A 19,726-nucleotide genomic window follows, 5' to 3' on the forward strand; every position below is an offset into this window, starting at 1 on the left:
AAGGGAGGGCACCTTAATGGACTGGTGTGTCTCATGGAGGATGCCTACCCAACTGGGAGAGTCTCTCCACAAAGGACTCTCTCCAATTAAATTCAAAATTTTGCTTTTCTTTAGTCTCTGAACTACCCTCCCCTCCCTTCTTTTAATGTAAAATTCCTGCCAGATTCAGTCTCCATAGGACTGTAGCCTCAAGGGACTTGGCTAGGGTTGCTCTGGGAAGGCCTGGCATGTTGTCCCCAACAGTCCCCACTGGCCTAGTGCCTGGGACAGGGAGATGATAAAAATGACAACATCTAAAATAATGACAACATCTACCACTTCTACTTATTGAGCTCTGATTTTGTGTTGATTCCTACTCTAAGTGTTCCATAAGAACACTCCATTCTGCCTGTTCACTGTAGATATTTTCTATAACACCTCCCTAAACACTGAATTAGAGTTCTGAAACACTGCTCCCAGGGAAATCCAGGATTTGGTTCCTACTAGCCTTTGGTCACAACATTTTGGTCATCCAATCAAAACATAACCTTGTTTCATGTGTGTTAAAGAAACCTTATTTAACATATATCGTTGCTTCAATAATATTGACCTCATAGCCAACAGCATATAACTCACGCCTAAACGAACCTTATCTAACACACATCTTTTCGCCATAAGGCACATCACAGCCTTCTTGTGCTCAAGAACACTAGCACTTCAGCACTATGCTTGGGAGTCCTTTTAAATAGCAAAAGCACAAAGATGCAGAAAATGTGGCACTAAGTAGACTGCCAAAAGGATGCTTGTTTACATTAGGAGAGCTGAAACAAGAAGGCAGTGTTGCCTCGTTTGACCTCAGCTGAGAATGTGCACATTGGGTAACTCAAATTCGTCATCACTCTGTGCATGTTCACAAATGACCACAAAGTGAGCAAGTATTGATTTGGGGATTACAAGTCAATTTTAATCAGTAGGGGATGCAAATATGGAATCCACTAATAGTGAGGCTTGCCTATATCGTCTCATGGTTCCTTGGTGAAACAAACATGGTTCCTTGTCAACTATGACAATGATATATGAGCTGGAAGGAACCTCAGAAATCTCTTCTGGCTATCTTCTTTGAGACTTTGGGAGGCCAGTACAGTGAGACGACTTATCCAAAACATCCAGTGCATGTGCGACACACCTGGGACCAAATCCCAGGTCTCCCAGCCACAGTTGGTGCTCTTTCCACTACATATTATTGGGACCAAATGCAACTATTTAATTTGCATGTGGGGCTATATGCAAAGCTTTGTGCACACTTCCCCCAGTTTATTCTCTGCAATAATTAAAATTTGCTTTTGATCAGAATGTTCAATTTGAGGTCTCACAGTATATGGGCACAATGAACAACATGTATAAAAAAAAAAAGGAAAATCTCAACCCTGAATGAAATCAGGAACAAAATGAGAAATTAAAAGAACTCAATAAAATATCTTCAGCAAGAGGCTTTGACTTTTTAAATTTAGTTCCCCAGTGAGCCAATTCATAGATGGGTAATATGAGGGGGAAATGATGTGGAAAAAGCCAAATGTGCTGTAGAATTAGAGATGTGAGCATGTGATGCATAAATAGGAAAGATGTGCCGAGATGTGATATTTTAGTTGGAAAATTACTCATGTATGCATATTTATAGATGTATATATCTTGATGCAAGATGATCTCAAATTTTTTTGATATTCCAACAATTATTATACAAAATTAGGTTATTCTTTATTTGGCTAAAAGAAGTACAGAATTTAAAACCCCAATTAAAAATGTCTCATAACTAATGTGGCCTGCAGGCTGTTTGATAAATGCGTATATTTCAAATGAACCGACAAACTAAAAAAAACAAAACAAAAAGAAGAAAGAAAAGGCAAAGATTTAGTATGTTCTCTGATTAAGATCCTCTGCTTATCGTCAATCAGTACATCATTTCTTTTACATATAAGATTTCTAATTCAAAGAATTCCAAGCTACCTTTCTTGCTAAGACTTTCTACATTCCAAAGTCTCTTCCTCACCACTATTATAAGGTCACCCATTCCTCTGGAATGATGTCAGATGTTCTTACCGGATATTTACCAAACACCTTCAGATGCATGGTATGATAAACTTTTCTGTTATTTGTAGAACAAGATGTAGTTACAACTTTATTCATTTACTGCACTTTTCACATCATTTTAGAAGGAATTTAAAGTTCCTATTCAAGGCCCCAATATCGCATTTATTTATCCATTTCCATCTGAATCGGTGTCTCAGAATCCATCCTTTCCATCCCTTAAGTTAAAAGATGTAATTCTAACTCATGCACAGCACCTTCTTACAGTTAATTTTGTAGTGATCCTCCAAAACAGAACCTCACTCGTTTCAAGGATAATTTTTATTGATGAGAAACATTTTGCAGATTTAAAAAGATAATTTTCCTATTTATGTGACATTTTCTGTTTTGAAAATTTTCTTTTCAAAGATTAAAATCCCTGACGTTCTCTTTTAGGAAAGTAGCTGATCCATCAATAAGGATCCCATCCTCTTTCAAAAATGAATCGTTTAATCATGTCAAAAGATCTCAAAGGCTGATCATAGGGCAAAATGTGGCCTCCACCTCGAACAATTACCTTAAAGAAGAAAAACAGAAGAAAAACTGAAATCTAGAGAATCGGATATTCCAGATAAATGGCAAGTTTTAATTTGGATTTAAGTATTCTTAAAGCTTACATGAAATAAAGAACATATTATATCAATCCATGCCTTTGGATATGTTGATTGTCTGCTTTTGATAGCATTAATAATAGGTACCTTAAGGTAAGAAAGTTTTAAGATTGTGTAGTTATTCAATTTTATACCAAGTTGCGTTCATCTTTGACATGTATAGAACTGGAAAATTCCTCCTTGTCTTTTTCCTCTTGGGACGAAGCTGTCTGCGCCTCCGTGCTGTGCTGTAATTCTTACCCGGTTATGGCACTAAGGTGGGGAGACCTACCCCAGACCAGCTCTGCCTGCAACTGGGTGGAGGAATCTGCCTAATTCCACCCTTCAGTTAGCTGGTCCACTTGGCTGTCACACTAAGCTATACCTTCCGCCTTAGCCTGTACCATTAATAAAGGAGATATTTTGATCCTCCAAAAAATTAAAACAATAACAAAAGAGAAATCCTTGATAGTTGAAATTTTAAGAGCCCATTTTTGAGCAGCAAAGAGTTAGAACATTCTATTTCTCCTGACATTTTATTATGAAACATTTTCAAACACAGCAAATTTGAAAGAATTTCATATATGCACCATTTAGATATTCTCATTAACACTCACTTTTCTTCTTACAGATGGATCTCACTATTCATCTATTAATCCACCTTATTTTTTGACACATTTCAAAGTAAAATGGGGGTATCAGTATACTTCTCCCCAAATTCTGTGTATAATTTACATATAACGGAATCCACTAGTCTTAGGGGTAAACTCAACAAGTTTGGATAACAATGGACCCCTCTGTCACTTCTCAGGATATATAAAGCATCCTTAAAACTTCTGTAGTTGAGGTGAGTTCAGACTCACACAAGAGCCTACAAGGGGCCACCCTTAACGCCAGGCTCTGCACTCGGAAAGTCTGGCTTCAGCCAATGTCCCAAGGACCTCTCTACAACAAGGGCAGGCCTTCATGATTCAAAAAGGGAAAGAACCGACACTGAGTGCTGGGAGGCCGCATGCAGGAGAGATCCCTGTGGCCTGAGGGGTCCTGTTGCACATGTGGAGAACGGACAGGAGTTAGTAGTGGCTGATGTAAGTGAACACATGCAGTAAAGCAATCACATTCAGTGACTTCTAGCTGCTGAATCACAATCAAGAATTAAAGGCTACTTTTAAAAAGTCCCTTTATTAGCGGCCGACCTTGTACCTGCATCAATCTGAAAAGACCTGAAGCAGAAAAAAAATATATATATATATATGTATATTTGCATAGTGTGTTGATTATATTACCACCTCCCCCCAACACCCACCATCTTCCAACCTTGCTGTGAGATAAGTGGATCAACGTTATTAGATGAATTTTATTTTGCAGCTTACAGCTGTAGAAGCTGTGCCCTGAACAACGGCAGAGAGCACCCTTCACAGCAGCGTCGAGGAGACTGTTTGGAGCTATAAGGGGGCTTGTCCAGGTCATACAATTGTAAGTGGAGGAAGCAGCTAGAACCCTGGCTTCTAATGCAAACACCAGTGTTTTTAATCAAATTACTTACACAATAATTCCTTACTTTGAACAGAACTTTACGGCTTAGTCCCAGAACGTTTCACTCGCCTCTGAACAGCCCTCTGAGGTAGGTGAGGAACGAGATTGGCCCTTACCCCTCATATACCACTGGAGACATCTGCTCTATGCTACCCTCCATCAGCCGTCGCCTGTGCCTTGCTGCTCTGACAGTGGCGTCCATCTACCATTTGTGTTCCAGCTTGCATCTGGAAACCCCCCATGTCCCACTTTTTGTCACAGACTGAAAGAAAACACATCTGTGACAAGAGCCCGTGCATGTGGCTCTGGAGGGAAACTTCTGCTGCCCCCACTATCCCAGGCTAGAATTCTCTTCCTGTAGCTTCTCATCCAATTCTCCGGCCTTGGCAGGAATCCGATGAGCGATTTCTATGCAGCTTCAGCTCAGCCGAGGACATTTGACGAAGTCATGTTTATGACAAAACCCAGCTGCTTAAGCTGGAAATGAGTTTGGTGGCAACCATCCAGAACAGTAATAAACTGAGTACTCAGGAGCTAAAGGTCATCCTGTCCTCCAGACCAGAGCTGCCACTAATGGGGGAATAGCACAGTGCTTGATGGCCTGGGCTCGGGAGTCAAAGTGCAGGAGCACGACCAGAGGCACAGCAAGCTGTGTGACCTTGGGCAATTAACTTCATGTCTCTGAGTTTCTGTTTCCTTAACTGTACAACAGAGAATAAAATATTATGTCCTGGGATAGTTGTATAAGGAATTAATGGAATAATATTGGAATACTTGGCACAGTGCCTGGCCTGGGATGGTACTTAAGAAATATCAGCCGTTGTAATTATTCTTCCAGTAATTATCTGTATTCAAATTCCAAGATCAAAATGCTTGCATCAACCTAACCAACCTAGAACATTGTGTTCCTACATTAGCATGGAAAAATCTTGGTTTAAGCGAGTTAACACAGTAGTTCTCAAACAAACGTGCATAAAAGTACCTGAGCTTGTTAAAGCAGACTGCTGTGCCCCCTGCATTGGCAGGCAGATTCTTAACCACTGCGCCACCAGGGAGGCCCCTAAGAATTTGTGTTTCAAACAGTTCCAAAGTAACGTTGGTGCTGTTGGTCCAAAGACTACGCTTTGAGAACTGCTATTTAAACCAACTTTCTATTTTGTGAGAAACCAGGCAGTTCTGTTTTTACATCAAGGGAGAATACAAAGAGAAATTTGGTTAACATCTACTCATGACCTCACCTTAGTGTATTTTTTCCTGATCATCTGCTCTCCTGGTGTTTATACACACACACACACACACACACGCACACACACACACAGTCTCTCGCATACATACATCCACCTTCTACATCCATGATAAACAAGTGGTAAAGAAGAGATGACAGGGGTTAGGTGTTATAATTCTTATTCACAGTGAGTTGCCTGATCCCTGGTCCAATTCTGAGCTGCCATATGTAATGACCAAATGACATCATAAATGATGTCATTAAGATTGGAAAGAAAAGCTCATTTAGGAACAAAGTCTTTTTCACATACCACAAAATTCTCGATGTTCTCTATCAGATTCCCATACAGCATTTTACTGAAGTTAACCTCAGAAATAAATTTATGAGTGCTGAAAAAAAACCCACTCTGCTGTTTATAGCCAAGCCACTCACCACTCACGAATCAAGAACACAAATCACTACAGAGTTTTTAGAGCTGTGTAAAAAAATGTGACAGGGTCATGATTACATATTTAAATGTGACAAGATTAATCTCAAGGCCTCCTGGATAGAAATGGTCTCATCACCAGAAACGGTATTTTTTGGGTGCTTTCACACTAGAACTGAAACCCCTAAACTCATGTGTTCCAGATGTCATGAATTTTCAAAGGGTTATACAAAACACTTTAAAGCTTCATTCCACTTTACGTTTTAGAAAACAATACAATGCTCCCTGCAACTAGAAACGTGGACGTGGCAATAAAGGTTTCTCAGTTGTGCCTTTTGAGATGAAATATAGAGGGAAATTCACAATGGGTGTGTTGACATAGATGTGTCAGGGGAGACTTCCTGGGAGTCTTGGAGGAGCAGATCACCGGACAATGGTGGGTGGGGAGGGGGAAAGGGATACACTAAAGACAAAGGAAACTGTGAGTTCAAAAACAGTGGGGAGGGCTTCCCTGGTGGCAGTGGTTGAGAATCCTCCTGCCAATGTGGGGGACACGGGTTCGAGCCCTGGTCCAGGAAGATCCCACATGCCAAGGAGCAACTAAGCCCGTGTGCCACAACTACTGAGCCTGGGCTCTGGAGCCCGCGAGCCACAACTACTGAGCCCACATGCCACAACTACTGAAGCCTGCGCGCCTGGAGCCCATGCTCCGCGGCAGGAGAGGCCACAACAGTGAGAGACCCGCACGCAGCAGCGGAGGGTAGCCCCTGCTTGCCGCAACTGGAAGGAGACCGCGCATAGCAACGAGGACCCAACGCAGCCAAAAATAAATAAATTAAAAAAAAACAAAAGCAAAAAACTGTGGGGCATGAAACTGCATGGCACGTGCAGTAATTCAAAAGAGGTTCCAATTGTAAAGAGTTAGTGGGAAAGCAGAAGGGACCGTTGAACAGGTAAACCCCATATGACATGCTGCTGGGATGCATGGACCTTATCCTATAGGATTTGTGTGTGTGTGTGTGTATGCGTGTGTGTGTTAAAATACACATAATATAAAATTATCATTCTAACCATTTTACAGTGAACAATTCAGTAGCATTTAGTATATTCACAGTGTTGTGCAACCATCACCACTATCTAGTTGCAGAAAGTTTTCATCACCCCAGAGGAAACCCTATACTCATTAGCAATCACTTTCCATTCCCTTCTTCCTGCCAGTCCCTGGCAATCACTAATCTACTTTCTGTCTCTATGGGTTTGCCTATTCTGGATATATTCTTGAGGGTTTTAAGCAGAGTAGTGATACGCTCAGATCTGCATTGTAGAAAGATGACTTAATATGTAACGAGGGGGCTGATTTGGAAGGAAGTGATACTGGAGTAACGAGGCAAATGAGGAGACTAGATCTCCAGGTGAGAGATGATGTACGCTCATGTGACAGATGGTGAGAAGGGGAAGGGAAGAGAGATGCTGGGGTAGAAATAATAAAATTAGTGATTACTCAGACACAAAGTTTAAGTGAAAGCACCCCCCACCCTCCAACACACAAACATCCTCCCCATTTCAGGCTTCTGACATGTGCAGCTTTGCAAGAAGTGATGTTATTAACCAAGAAAGAAGAAGAGAGGCACATGGCAGAAGCAGATTTGGGAGGCAGGTGATACAGGATAGTTTATAGTCCTTGTTTTCTACTACAGGTTGATACAGACACTCAAGAGAATCTTGTTTGTTAGTTGCTGATTTACACTAAATTTCTTTTATTATTTTTATTCCATTCCACATTTACAAACTCTTACCTTTTTGTTTTCAGACACTAACCCTGAGTAGAAATAAAATAAATATGCACTCAAATAAAAAATACACTAAAAAGAAAGGGTACTTGGTAATGAGAATAAAAAATAAGCCAAAGCTTGTTAGCAGCCACCTCCTAACGAAGAGTGAGGCAAGTCACTTTCAAAAAAAAACCAAAAAACAAAGTGAAGGTCAAGGCTCAGGGCTGCTCCCACAACACTCAGGGAAAATGCCTTCAGATTCACCACTGTAAGTTCTAGGGTAGCAAATAATTATTGAGGGGAAAGGGTGCTTTAGCTGACCTAAATGTAGCCATTGCAGTGGCATCGTTTCTAGAGTAGTCAATATAGAGCTTTGATGCTACCTTACAGTTCCCAAGAGGCTCTCTAGGTGCACCATCTAACTTAATCAGTTGCAACAATATCATAATTTCGGATTGCCACTTTTGATTATGACACAATAATAGCATGGGTCAAACCAACCCCACTCTATTAAGAACAACAATAAAAGCTTAAAGGCATGGACTCAGGATTTAGCAGATCTGGGTTGGAGCCCAGCTCCATGACCTGGGCACAATGACTTAACTAACTCTATTTTCCCATCTGTAAAATGGAGATAAGAATTAGGGTGACCAGTTGTCCCAGTTTGCCCAGGACTGAGGAGTTACTGCGAACATAAAACTTTTAGTGCTAACACTGAAAAAGTGCCAGGCGATCTGGAATGGTTAGTCATGTTAAGAATATTTAACTTTCTGTGAGAATTCATAGAAATAAAGCATATAAAATGTTACATGGCACTTGGTCCACAGATATGTATTAAGCTTGCACCACGTATCATACAGGTAAATAATAAGCACTCAACCAAAGGTCATCATACTATTATTATCTGAATTTTTATGGTCAAAGGAATATGTTTTCCCTTTAAGAGCAGAGAAAGATTAGAAGTTACTAGGAACTGTAAGCTTCCTTACTATACTTCTTCAGAAAGATAGGTTATAATATTTTCTTTAGAAGGGGAAAGATAGATTATAATATTTTCTTTAGGAGGGGAAATATTTCTCTTCCAGGCTTCTTTTATTTCCGTGCTATGAATCTTTCCTTCCCATGGGAAAGAATATTCCAGTTAAAGTAAGAAAGCAACTTAAATAAGAAATCAAACCTCTGTCAATAGGCTTAACTGTCTAGAGTGAATTGTATCCCTTAAGCCTGACAACACCAGGATCCATGCCATTCTTTCTACCCCCTTTCACCTCATGCAATGCCAAACACCCTCTTCTCCCCACACAGAAATGTCAAGCAAGCAAGACCTTACTTGTCTCAGCAGAATGGCAAAAGCTGTTGTGTCCTTTTTCCCTTTTAAGAACCCACTTTACAACATAGGGTTTCATGCAATCAAAAAGTAATCAAAACTTTACTCCCTCCATGTCCAGTTTGTGTATTAGATATCCACAAGAGGATAAAAAGCACAATCCAGTTCATTAACTACCCTTACTCAATATCTAGCTTTATGATCCACATTTGTAGTTTTCTTTGGGAAGAGAGAATGAGAATGGGGGAGGAGAGGGCAGAGGTTATAGCAGCAAATGCTCTCTGCCAGGAGTGTTGTGAGGACTTAGATCCTGGCTCACTGTCTTCTGGCTAACATGGAAACAAGAGCCAGCCAACTTGCCAAAATTTTGCTTCCTGCAAACAGTAGTGCAGGCTAGCTCCAGCAGTGGTGTGCTGGAATTATTTCCCACTGGTTTAGGAGATTGGATTATGCACGTGGCTGCCCCACTCCACATTTGGTGACATCATGTTGGTAGCCTGAAATCAGCCATGGTGGGAGGATTTACACCACGGAAATTGGCAAACACTACAGATCAGTGGCTCCCCTCCCTCCCAAGCTGGTTTACTCTCAGACCACTGGTTCTCTGACATTTTGATGTTCCTGGGGAAACATGAGACATTAAGGCATTCTTCCCCTTTCCCAAAATAAATCAAAGAAATATCCGTTCAAATGGGTAAATTATCTTCTCTGAAACTTTGGCGCAGGATATCAGATGGTCTGGGTTTCAAATATTTGCAGGAAGGTAAGAAGGTCCTGTTGCCTGCTTCCATTCCTGCCTGTCCCCACTGAGTTCTAGTATTACTGGCAGTAATAGTTTCAAGACCACACCACCAAGTTGTCAGGATCCTTCTGTGTATCAGAGCCCCTAAGACACTCCAAAGGTGGTCTTTTTGGGGCCACTCCTGACCAGAGAGGGTATCTACATTCAACTGTGTTCCTGACACACAGCCTAAGGGGACCCCAGACCCGCAAATGCCCCCAGGTTCCAGGAATTTAGAAGACAAAATATGGCAAACGGTGCAACATTTTCAATGATGCCATTTGTTGAAACAGAACAAGGCACACTGTCTTTACTGCTAAACGAAAGAGTGCAAGGCAAAAATAATGCCCTTAGTCCAGCTGACAACGTAGCAATACTGCAACACAACTTTATTTTGTTCCTTCATGCTGCCCACTTCTCTACCCAACTCCACGCTCTACCTTGTTTGTTTACTGGCTCCATTTACTATTCCCACAAACAACTTTGTAAATCTGGTTATGCTTCAAATTGAAACAACGAAGTTATTGTTTAAAAGGTAACCCCCCATTCCTCTTTGTTCCTCAATAACATTAATTTTTAAAACCTGTTCTCCATGTGCAGATTATACTTTAAATGTTAGCCTTCTTAGTATTTATTCACTTCCCATAATGAAATGGTTCTTGGTTAAATTTCAATAGATTATTGAAAACAACTCAATAGCTAAGAGAAAATTATGCATCATTGCTGAGCTGTTATACCTCAGCAAATAGATCTGCCATCCAATTTATAGTTTAAATAATACAATAAATTAGCCCCCTGAGTATTAACTAAGTGCATATTTGGGTAGCTTAATTTAGTAGCCTTCTTTTTAAGCTCATCAGTCCTCTTTCATGAAATAGAACCACCTGAACTAAAACGACTTTTGGCAAATAATCAGAGTAAAATTGGGAGTTGCTATTGTTTATTATTGCCTTTGTTTTCAAGAAGCAAGCTGTATGTTTTTTTCAGAAAAGGGGAAAAAAACCCTCAAATACTGAGAATTCAATTTTTTTTAAAGGACAGGACACACTAGTCAGCCAGTGAGATAATGAAACTTCTACAACCCCTTCCATAAATTTTTTTCCCAGAATATTTCTCCTTTTTTCTCTTATGTAACACAGAAAGGAAATAGTCTTCAGTGGACATAAACAATGCATCCTTTCATTTGATGGGCATTGTTTTGAACTATTCATCATCTCAGCATGTCTAGTCTATTTCCTAGAAGACATTCTGGTGTGTACTTGCATTCCTTGAGAATTGTAGTATTTGAATATACACACAAATGACAGGGGTGTGGGTATAAGGTAGGGGACAATTTGATTTTAATTCTAATTCGCTGAACATTTACTGAGTGCCAGGAACTGTGCTAAGGGGTTTGCTACAATCATAAATCGTACATTATTCCTGTCCTCAAGGAGCTCAGCGTCAAATAGAGGAAGAAGGCAATTGAAGAGGCAAATGAAAACCCAGTGTGGTACATGCAACAGGAGATGTACATAGAGAGAGATGCAGAGAAGGAGGAATTCTGGGAGAAGGGCTTCCTAGAGGTGATGCTGGAACTTAGCTCTGAAAGGCAAATGGGGGTTTTCCAGGCAGTCAGAGGAGTAGGAAAGGCCTCATAAGAAAAGCAGAGGGAATCCATGGGAATTACTGGCTGACAGAACAGTAAGGTGTGCTTGGGGAATTATAAGGTGTTTTGTTTTGTTTTTCAGGATTCTAGTTAAGAAGGAGGGAGAGTGAGAGTCCAGGTTGAGGAAGGAAGCAGAAGCCAGACCAAACATCTTTACTCTTCTATGTAAAGAGTTCAGACTTTATTCTTCAGGTATCAGGGAGTTAGTGAGGGATTTTAAACAAGGAAAAACAGGATCGGACTTGCATTTTGGAAAAAGCACAGAAAGAAAGGTAGGTTGGAGAGAAAGGAGACTAGTTAAGACCAGTTAATGAGGCTATTGTAAAAGGGAAAAAGTTTAAACAACTTAAAAACACATATTCAGAGTGTTCTTGAATAGCATCTTTTAAAATTTGTGGCTTTTCTTAAAACACCACAAGGCAAAAACTGTTTCATTCTAGAATTTATAATGTAGGGTAGCCATTGTTTTTTTATGTCCCCCAAAATGCTGTACGTTTTTTTATTGGTTTGTATAAAATCAGTGTTTTTCTTTTGAAGTAGTTCTTTGTGGTTTCTGTGTCAAGCAGTAGGAAGTGAGTAAATCAGGTCAGTGAGAAGGATCCTATAAAGCAGATGTGAGAAAGGCTAGCTAAAGAACTGGGTGAGTAGTATTTGCCAATTACTATTCTTCTTAATTTTCTGGTAAGACCCACAGCAAAGCGACTGGCTAAAAAACTTCACTTCCTTGTCGTTTCAATGGAAAAGTGATGGAAGTGAGGGGATTTGTGCTGTGTTAGAAAAAAGATTCAGGTTCTCCCTGTGGTCTAGGCCTTGTCCGCAAATCCAGGCTTAAGTTGAAATGCCTATTTTATTAGTTGCTTCTTATACTGAGCCACTGTTGGTAAGCTGAAGTGATAAGGTGTTGAAGGAATAAATTTCTAATTTTTTTTAAAGCTGGTTATTTTGATAGCCAGCATCAGCCCAGGCCATCCAGAAAGAAAAGTGCATCCACACAACCAAAGCAGTACCAAGACTTGGATATGACATGTCCACTCCACCCTTTCACTGGGTGTGGATGCTACAGTCCTTCAACTGATGGTAGCCAGAGAAGAAGATGGGAAAGAGAGCAAGAGAAAAAGAAGACAGACCATGTTTATTAGACATGGGAAAAGACATTAAGTGCCCCCTTCCACTTAACAAGCCCAGCTGAAAGATGCCTAGAGACAAGTCCAAGAGTTGGCGAGATAGTGGAATAACCAGAACCCTTGTACATTACCGGAAAGAATACAATGAATTTGGAAAACAGTTTGGCATTACCTAAGGAAGTTGAAGATGCTCAAACCCTGTGAACTCATCCATTCCACCTCTAGGAATTATTCTTAGAGAAAGTCTTGCACGCAGGCCCAAGGAGACATTTGCAAGACTGTGTACAGCAGCAATATTTATAGTAGCAAAAAGCTGGAAACAACCCAAATGCCCATCAGCAGTGGAATGGACAAATGATATAATCACACAATGGAATACTATGCAGCAATGTAAAGGAACGAAGCACAATTTTGCATGTATCAACATGATGACTCTCAAAGTACTGAAGAGCAAAAGTATATTGCAAAATCATACAGAATAATTCCTTTTATATAAAATTAAACATGAAAAGTAAAATATAATTTATGGAGATGTATATCTGCAGTAAAACTATTAATTTTTTTAAAAAAGGAAAAGGGTGATAAAAAAATCCAGGGCAGTGGTTTACCTCCAGGGCCAGTGAGGGACGGGGATGGGCTGCTGGTAATGCTGCATTTCCTAAATGACTGGTAAGCACAAGGGTATTCATTTATCATTGCTTTATCTTACACAAGTATGATACATATTTTTGGATATTATTCAATTTTTAACTAAAAAAGAAAAGAAAAAACCCACCTACTGATGCTGCCAAACTCACAAAAATGAATCTTGAAGAAATTTAACGTGTTCTCTGTTGTGCTTTTTCCTTCTGCCCAACACAGGGATGATGAGATGAACCCTATAACTAAAAACAATAAGTGGGGAGGATACAGAGAAGCAATTGAAGGAAACAAAGGCAAAAGTGGGAAGTCCCCCTCTGGCAAGTAGCTCCAAGAAGACAGAGCTGGTGCCAGAATAGAAACCTTGGGACTCCGGTTGCTGCATAAAAAAATAAATAGAGGAACAAAAATAACACCCACATCTCCATGCTGGACAGCAGAAGAGCAAGAAGTTGCCAAACATTTGGTTTTTTGTTTTTGCTAGATTATTTTTTACTCTCTAAATCTAAGCTCCTATATTCCCCTTCTTCCCTGTTTCTATATGTTAGAAGCTCAGTACAAATGAAAAAAAACAAAACAAAACAAAACCAGAACAAAAGCATTAAGGCTGGATGCTTCATTTATTGTCAACAGGGATGTTTCAGATTATTGTTAAACTAGAAGGGACTCAATGCTTTAGAAACATCTCATCACTAAATTTAGTGATTTTCATATACTTTTGTTAGACTGCCATGCAGCAAAACATGGAACACCTCCCCAGTCCCCTCTACTTCTTCCATCTCTCATCAAGACAGTTTCCTTGTTATGGTGAAGGGAAAACTGGATACAACTGCCATATTTCTAGTCCTATCTGATGAATAATACTCAGCCCATTTCATCATCTGAGCCTTTAAGACACAATATCTCTTAAGGACCCTGTTAGATGGGGTTGGGGGAAGCGTCTTGCCCTGTGAAAACAGATTCATGCTAGGAGAGGTCAACAAAGACAATAAAATAAATATTTATTACATGCTTACTAGATGCCAGACAGAGTGTCAAGTAACAAACGAGCATTATCTTAATTAATTCTAATAATGAATCCTTCTGCAAGAGAGGTAGGTATTAATATCAACCCCAGTTTACAGATGAGGGACCTCCTGGAGAGGTTAAGTAACTTGCCCAAGGTCACACAGCTAGTAAGTGGTAGAGCTGGAAGCTAATCCAGGTCTAACACAGTATTCATTATCTTAATCCCTAAACTATAATGTCACTTGAGTATGATGATAATAGAAGTAGTGAGAATCGCCAAGGTAATAAAAAATAAATAAAATTCAAGCTCATAACTTCTCAATCTGAGGTCACCAAAGGTAGTCCATGGTTTGGGTTGGGGAGAGTCTATGAATTATTTTCAACAATTCCAATAGTCTAATCCATGGGTTCTTTGTCTTTTGTGTGCCTTGGACCCCTATGGCTATTTAGTGTAGCCTATAGATACCTCTCAGAATAATGTGTGGGTTTTTTTTGTTTTTTTTTTCCGGTACGCGGGCCTCTCACTGCTGTGGCCTCTCCCATTGCGGAGCACAGGCTCCGGACGTGCAGGCTCAGTGGGCATGGCCCACAGGCCCAGCCGCTCCGTGGCATGTGGGATCCTCCCGGACCGGGGCACGAACCCCCGTCCCCCGCATCAGCAGGCGGACTCTCAACCACTGCGCCACCAGGGAAGCCCCAGAATAATGTTTTTAAATACATGATTCACTCATATATATATTATGATACATATCATAATATATATACATATATATTATAGATTACAAATGAAGCCATTACATTGAAATGATCAAAACAGCTAAACATGAATTTGTGATACATCAACATACAACCTTCTATATGAACACATATAGAAGAGCAACCTGTGGGTCTGATAACTCCTGTAACTTTAAAGTAGTGATGGTCATAAGCATTGTTTCTAGCTATTTGCAACAGCATCTGTATTTGATATGAAAATATCTCTGCTTTCTATGGTGACAAAGTCAAAGGCACTGCTAATACTGCTGTGGTTTGTTGCCTACATTCATAATGGAAGGAAATGATGTTTCAGTTAGAGGTTAGTGAAAATAAGGATGCAATTTCTTTCCCTTCTAAGTTCACTGACCCCTTGAATCCTAACCACAAACCCTTACCCCAGGTTAGGAATCTATTAAATAACCTAACGATCACCTAATGGAAGTGCTAAGTTTACTCCTGATAAGGCTTCAGTCTAAATCATAGCATTTTTATTTTTGCTTTGGCATGGAACTAATTGTATCAATCTATGATATCAATAGTGTTTGATCAACAATTAATATCCAGAAACACACTGTGACTGGTGGGCAACATCTGTGCTGAGAACTCCTCTGGATGATGTTTACAGGAGACCCTGCTTGATCTAGTTGTATCTTTGCTGCAAAGTAACAGAAGACTTTGCACATGAGGATCACATCATTTCAGCATGAGACAGAATGCTGCTGGGAAAAGGAAGCTAATGTTTTGAGTAAATAAAAGAGTTCTTCTACGAGTCTAAATTACCAATGGTCTATCAGTATTTTGAGAGAACAAAGATCACTTGTAAACCTACAATGCATGGCAGGGAACTGAGGTTTAAAATTTAGTTTAAGGTTTTGGCTGAGGATTTCAGAGAACCAGAGCCATACCAGTAAATACTGTTGACTAGAGGACACTTTTCTAAATGTGATGCTTCAGATCAATGGCTGGTTTGTTAAGAGTAAATCTATGTTCTCAGGTTTCCGGTTGGCCTGTAAGTAAGTAAAATAGGTCAGGATTTAGAGCACCCTTTAGGCATCGGAACAGAAGTTTCTCCAAACGTAAGCCACACAGGATTCCTGCAAGATGGAAGCCATTTCCTTATCAATAGAGGAACAAAAGATATCACAGTTTAGGGTTCCCCAAAACCAGATGCATATTAAATTCCCTAAGAAGTCTAAATATTGATGCTCAGGTCTTACCCCAGACCAGTAAAGTTAGAATATCTGGAAATAGGCCTTGGGAATCTATATTTGCAAGGGTTGAGACACAATGGCTTAGGAAAATGTAGTGGACAAGGATGGTTCCAAATTCTTTGCCATTCTTGCCATCAGGAGGAATATGGCCTTACTCTGTGATTTGCTTTGACCAAAAGAATGCAATGGAAATAACAGTCTGGGGCTTTTGAACCCTGGCCTTAAAAGGATGGACATCTTTTGCTTCTCAGGTTGGGAGACCTGCTGCTATGCTGTGAAGTCCAGGCCAGGACACTACATGGTTAGGGGTCATATGGAGAGAGCGCTGCAGGACAGGAGATTCCCTTGGAGACTACCTAGGAGACTACCTTACCCAGCTTTAGCCAAACTCTCAGCTGAATGCAGCTGCGTGTGCGACCTCGGCCTACCCCAATCAGAAGAACCACTCTACTGAGCCCATTCCACCCACATAATTGTGAGAAATAATAAATTATTGTTGTGGTAAGCCAGTAAGTTTTGGAGCGATTTCTTATTCTGTAATAAATAACTGAAAAAGGGAAATATTTCTTGACAATTCTTGATTCTTTTCCCTGAGAGATCTGTTGTTCCTATCTTGGAATCTTGATGTGAACTGAAAAGCAAGGCTGGATCCATCTTTCTAATGCAGATAGAAGACATAATGACCCTAAGAGCTCAAGTGAAAGCTTACATTATGCAAACAAAGGAAGACCAATACCCCATGTGGCCTTAGGCAAACCACCAACTCCTGCTGCTGTCTATTCACCCACCCCCACACAAACCCTGAGAGCTTGCAACTGCATTGTCTTGGTGGCCTTTGTGGTAGACAGATGCATCATCAGATCCCCTTTCAAGGATGGACTTGCGGCCCAGCTGTGGGAAGTCCAGTCAGCAGACAGCCTCCAGCTCCTTCGGGGTCTGCCTCAGCTGCAGAGCACAGCCTTTCCCCAAAATGATGCCCTTCCTGGGGCATCCCACATTTGGTGACTAAGTGAGGCGGGGGATATAAAGGCCTGATCATTTTTGTCTGATGTAAGATGCTCTGATGGAAACTACTCTCTCTGGAGCTCCCTTGCAGGTTGGCCAAGGTTTGTCAGGCCTCTATCATAGTTTGGTTTTCTCCTCTGCCAATTCTGCTTCCTACCCCTTCCTTTCTCAGGTGTTAATCCCTAATAAACATCTTGCCCTCCAAACTTTGCCTCAATGCCTGCTTCTGGAGAATCCGTGAAGCTCTTGACGGCAAGTTTTATATTGAGGGCAGGGGTATGTTTTGATTGCTATGTCTGATTTTCTGTCCACAGTCTGATTCCCAAGAGTGGACAGAAGAACTTTCCCCAGGTCTGGAAGATGGAGACAAAGAACCCATGAATCAGGCCATCCCTCTTGGTAAAAATCAAGAGCTGGGAGAGAGATGAAGATTCTGTTTAACAATTTCTGTAACAAAACCAAAACATTTTCCCAGGAATTAGCTGCATTTGGTAATCACTGTCTCAAATCTGTTTAACAGTTACTTTCCTCCATTAAATACTGTTTTAATTTCTCATGCCCTATCAATTAGTTGAATGCAATAGTTACATTTATTGCTCTTTGCTTACTCTGATTTTGTCAGTGCAAACAAGGACTTGCTGAAGACCTTTCTAGAACTGTTGGTTTCTTCAGAAATAGTTTCTAATGCTCCCTAAGATGTTTAAAATTCTAAATTAAAAGAAAAAAAGAATTATCAGAAAGTTCAAGAGAGGCAGGTGGCCAGCTCGGTCATTCTCTCTGCATTATCTGTGGACATCATGAAATCCTAGCCTGACCTTCCCTTCCACTCGAAGGACTGTGGTTATTCTTTTCTCCCTTTTTCAGTTGTGTGTAGTCAAAGAAACAAAATGGTTGATGTTAATTTTAGAAAAGCACAATTAAGAAGCCGTAGTTGTTAATTGTTTTCTGTCTGCATGCCGGGCTTATCCCCATCCTCCTACTCCCTGTAAGCACTCTGCTTTTCTTTAGAAAACAGCCTCTTTTTTTTTTTTGCGCTACGCGGGCCTCTCACTGTTGTGGCCTCTCCCGTTGCGGAGCACAGGCTCCGGACGCGCAGGCTCAGCGGCCATGGCTCACAGGCCCAGCCGCTCCGCGGCATGTGGGATCTTCCCAGACCGGGGCACGAACCCGTGTCCCCTGCATCGGCAGGCGGACTCTCAACCACTGAGCCACCAGGGAAGCCCGAAAACAGCCTCTTCTATGTGGACTGGATGTACTGCCAAACACAGTGGCCACCACCCACACTCTACCCACCTCTGTCACCACCACCACAAAGGGCAGACTTGTAGCCTTGGTCCGGTGGCCAACCAGAATCTTCCAACCTTGCCGCTCCATGGCCCCCACAGGTACTTAAAGCACAGCAGTGCCGGGGAAAGAGCAAGATGTGGGCTGTCAAATCTCACATACTATTACTATTTGAAGCCTTAATCAAGTTTTCCAGGTGAAACTTCTGTTTCTACATTTATAAATTAGTAAATACAATCCCATAATTTACAGGGGAGCTATGAGTATTCCATAAAGTTGTGGATAAGAAAGTGTGTGGCAGACCACTGGCCTGAGGGCTTGCAAATGCTGAAGGATTGATAGCCATCCTTAAGGTCTCCTTTGGCCTTCCTGACACCCCTATGCACCAGCGACCAGCCCACAGCCGGTAAGTGGCAAAAACTGAAATTCACATAGGTTGGTCTAACTCCACAGTCCACCTTCCTCTCATTACCCCAGACCGCCTCCCATTGGTCACGACTCTCCAAAACAGTCAAGCTTTGAGGGTGGTGGGCTCCTTCCCTTGGTTTCTCTGTATGTAACCCCTAACAGAAGGTCTGATTCCTGTTGGAAACTCAGGGAGAAGCCCCTGAGAAGAGTTTGGTAGAACACAGTCCTGAGGACTCCATAAGCCAAACCTGGGTCAAGGTCAAAGTATAAGTCATGGCTCAGGGCTTGTGCTTTTGGGGGCTGGGGGACTCACTGTGGCTGCCTGAGGAGGGCACCAGGATGACACCAGCATGCCAGGTGCTCCCTGTGGATACCTAGCTTTCAAGCTGGTTTAACTACACAGGAAACACCATGTCTCAAACAGGGATCAGTCCTCACAGCTTAGACATTACAAAGCTTGTCTCCTCTATTTCAGGACCTCAGAATCAAGTATCAAGAAGGTGGTCTCAGGAAGTAGATGGAGAACCTTCTTCCAATACAGCTTCTAACATGACTCCCTATTTCCTGGGGATCCTCCTTCTCTGACCTCTATCTAGCCTGAATTCATCCTATTGCTGCCATTTTAAACTTTCCAAAGCTTTGAAAATGTGTTTAAACATCTTCCACAGCGACAAACACTGTATGCTTCCACTTATATGAGATACTTAGAGTAGTCAGATTCAGAGAGACGGGGTAGAATGGTGGTTGCCAGGCTCTGGGGAAGGGGTAATGGGGAGCTGGTGTTTAGTTACAGAGTTTCAGCTTTACAAGAGGAAAAGAACTGCGGAGGGCTTCCCTGGTGGCACAGTGGTTGAGAGTCCGCCTGCAGATGCAGGGGACGCG

General features: G+C 41.2%; 1 protein-coding gene and 1 long non-coding RNA gene across 6 annotated transcripts in view; one reads left to right on the forward strand and one right to left on the reverse strand.

Moving 5' to 3' along the window:
* Positions 1-2,727, forward strand: part of LOC137229140 (uncharacterized) — a 40,840-nt gene extending 38,113 nt beyond the window's left edge. For all 5 annotated transcript variants that reach the window (XR_010945557.1, XR_010945556.1, XR_010945559.1 and 2 more), the window contains one exon: positions 2,500-2,727. This is a non-coding gene — a long non-coding RNA (uncharacterized lncRNA). The remainder of the gene's footprint in view (positions 1-2,499) is intronic.
* The window catches only part of CPVL (carboxypeptidase vitellogenic like), a 75,044-nt gene continuing 57,800 nt past the window's right edge, over positions 2,483-19,726 (reverse strand). The window contains exon 10 of the mRNA XM_067746605.1: positions 2,483-2,620. Coding sequence (XP_067602706.1) covers positions 2,516-2,620 — 105 coding nt within the window. The 3' untranslated portion in view covers positions 2,483-2,515. The remainder of the gene's footprint in view (positions 2,621-19,726) is intronic.

The sequence above is a fragment of the Pseudorca crassidens genome, chromosome 8 (genome assembly GCF_039906515.1).
Source record: "Pseudorca crassidens isolate mPseCra1 chromosome 8, mPseCra1.hap1, whole genome shotgun sequence".
In the NCBI taxonomy this organism is placed as follows: domain Eukaryota; kingdom Metazoa; phylum Chordata; class Mammalia; order Artiodactyla; family Delphinidae; genus Pseudorca; species Pseudorca crassidens.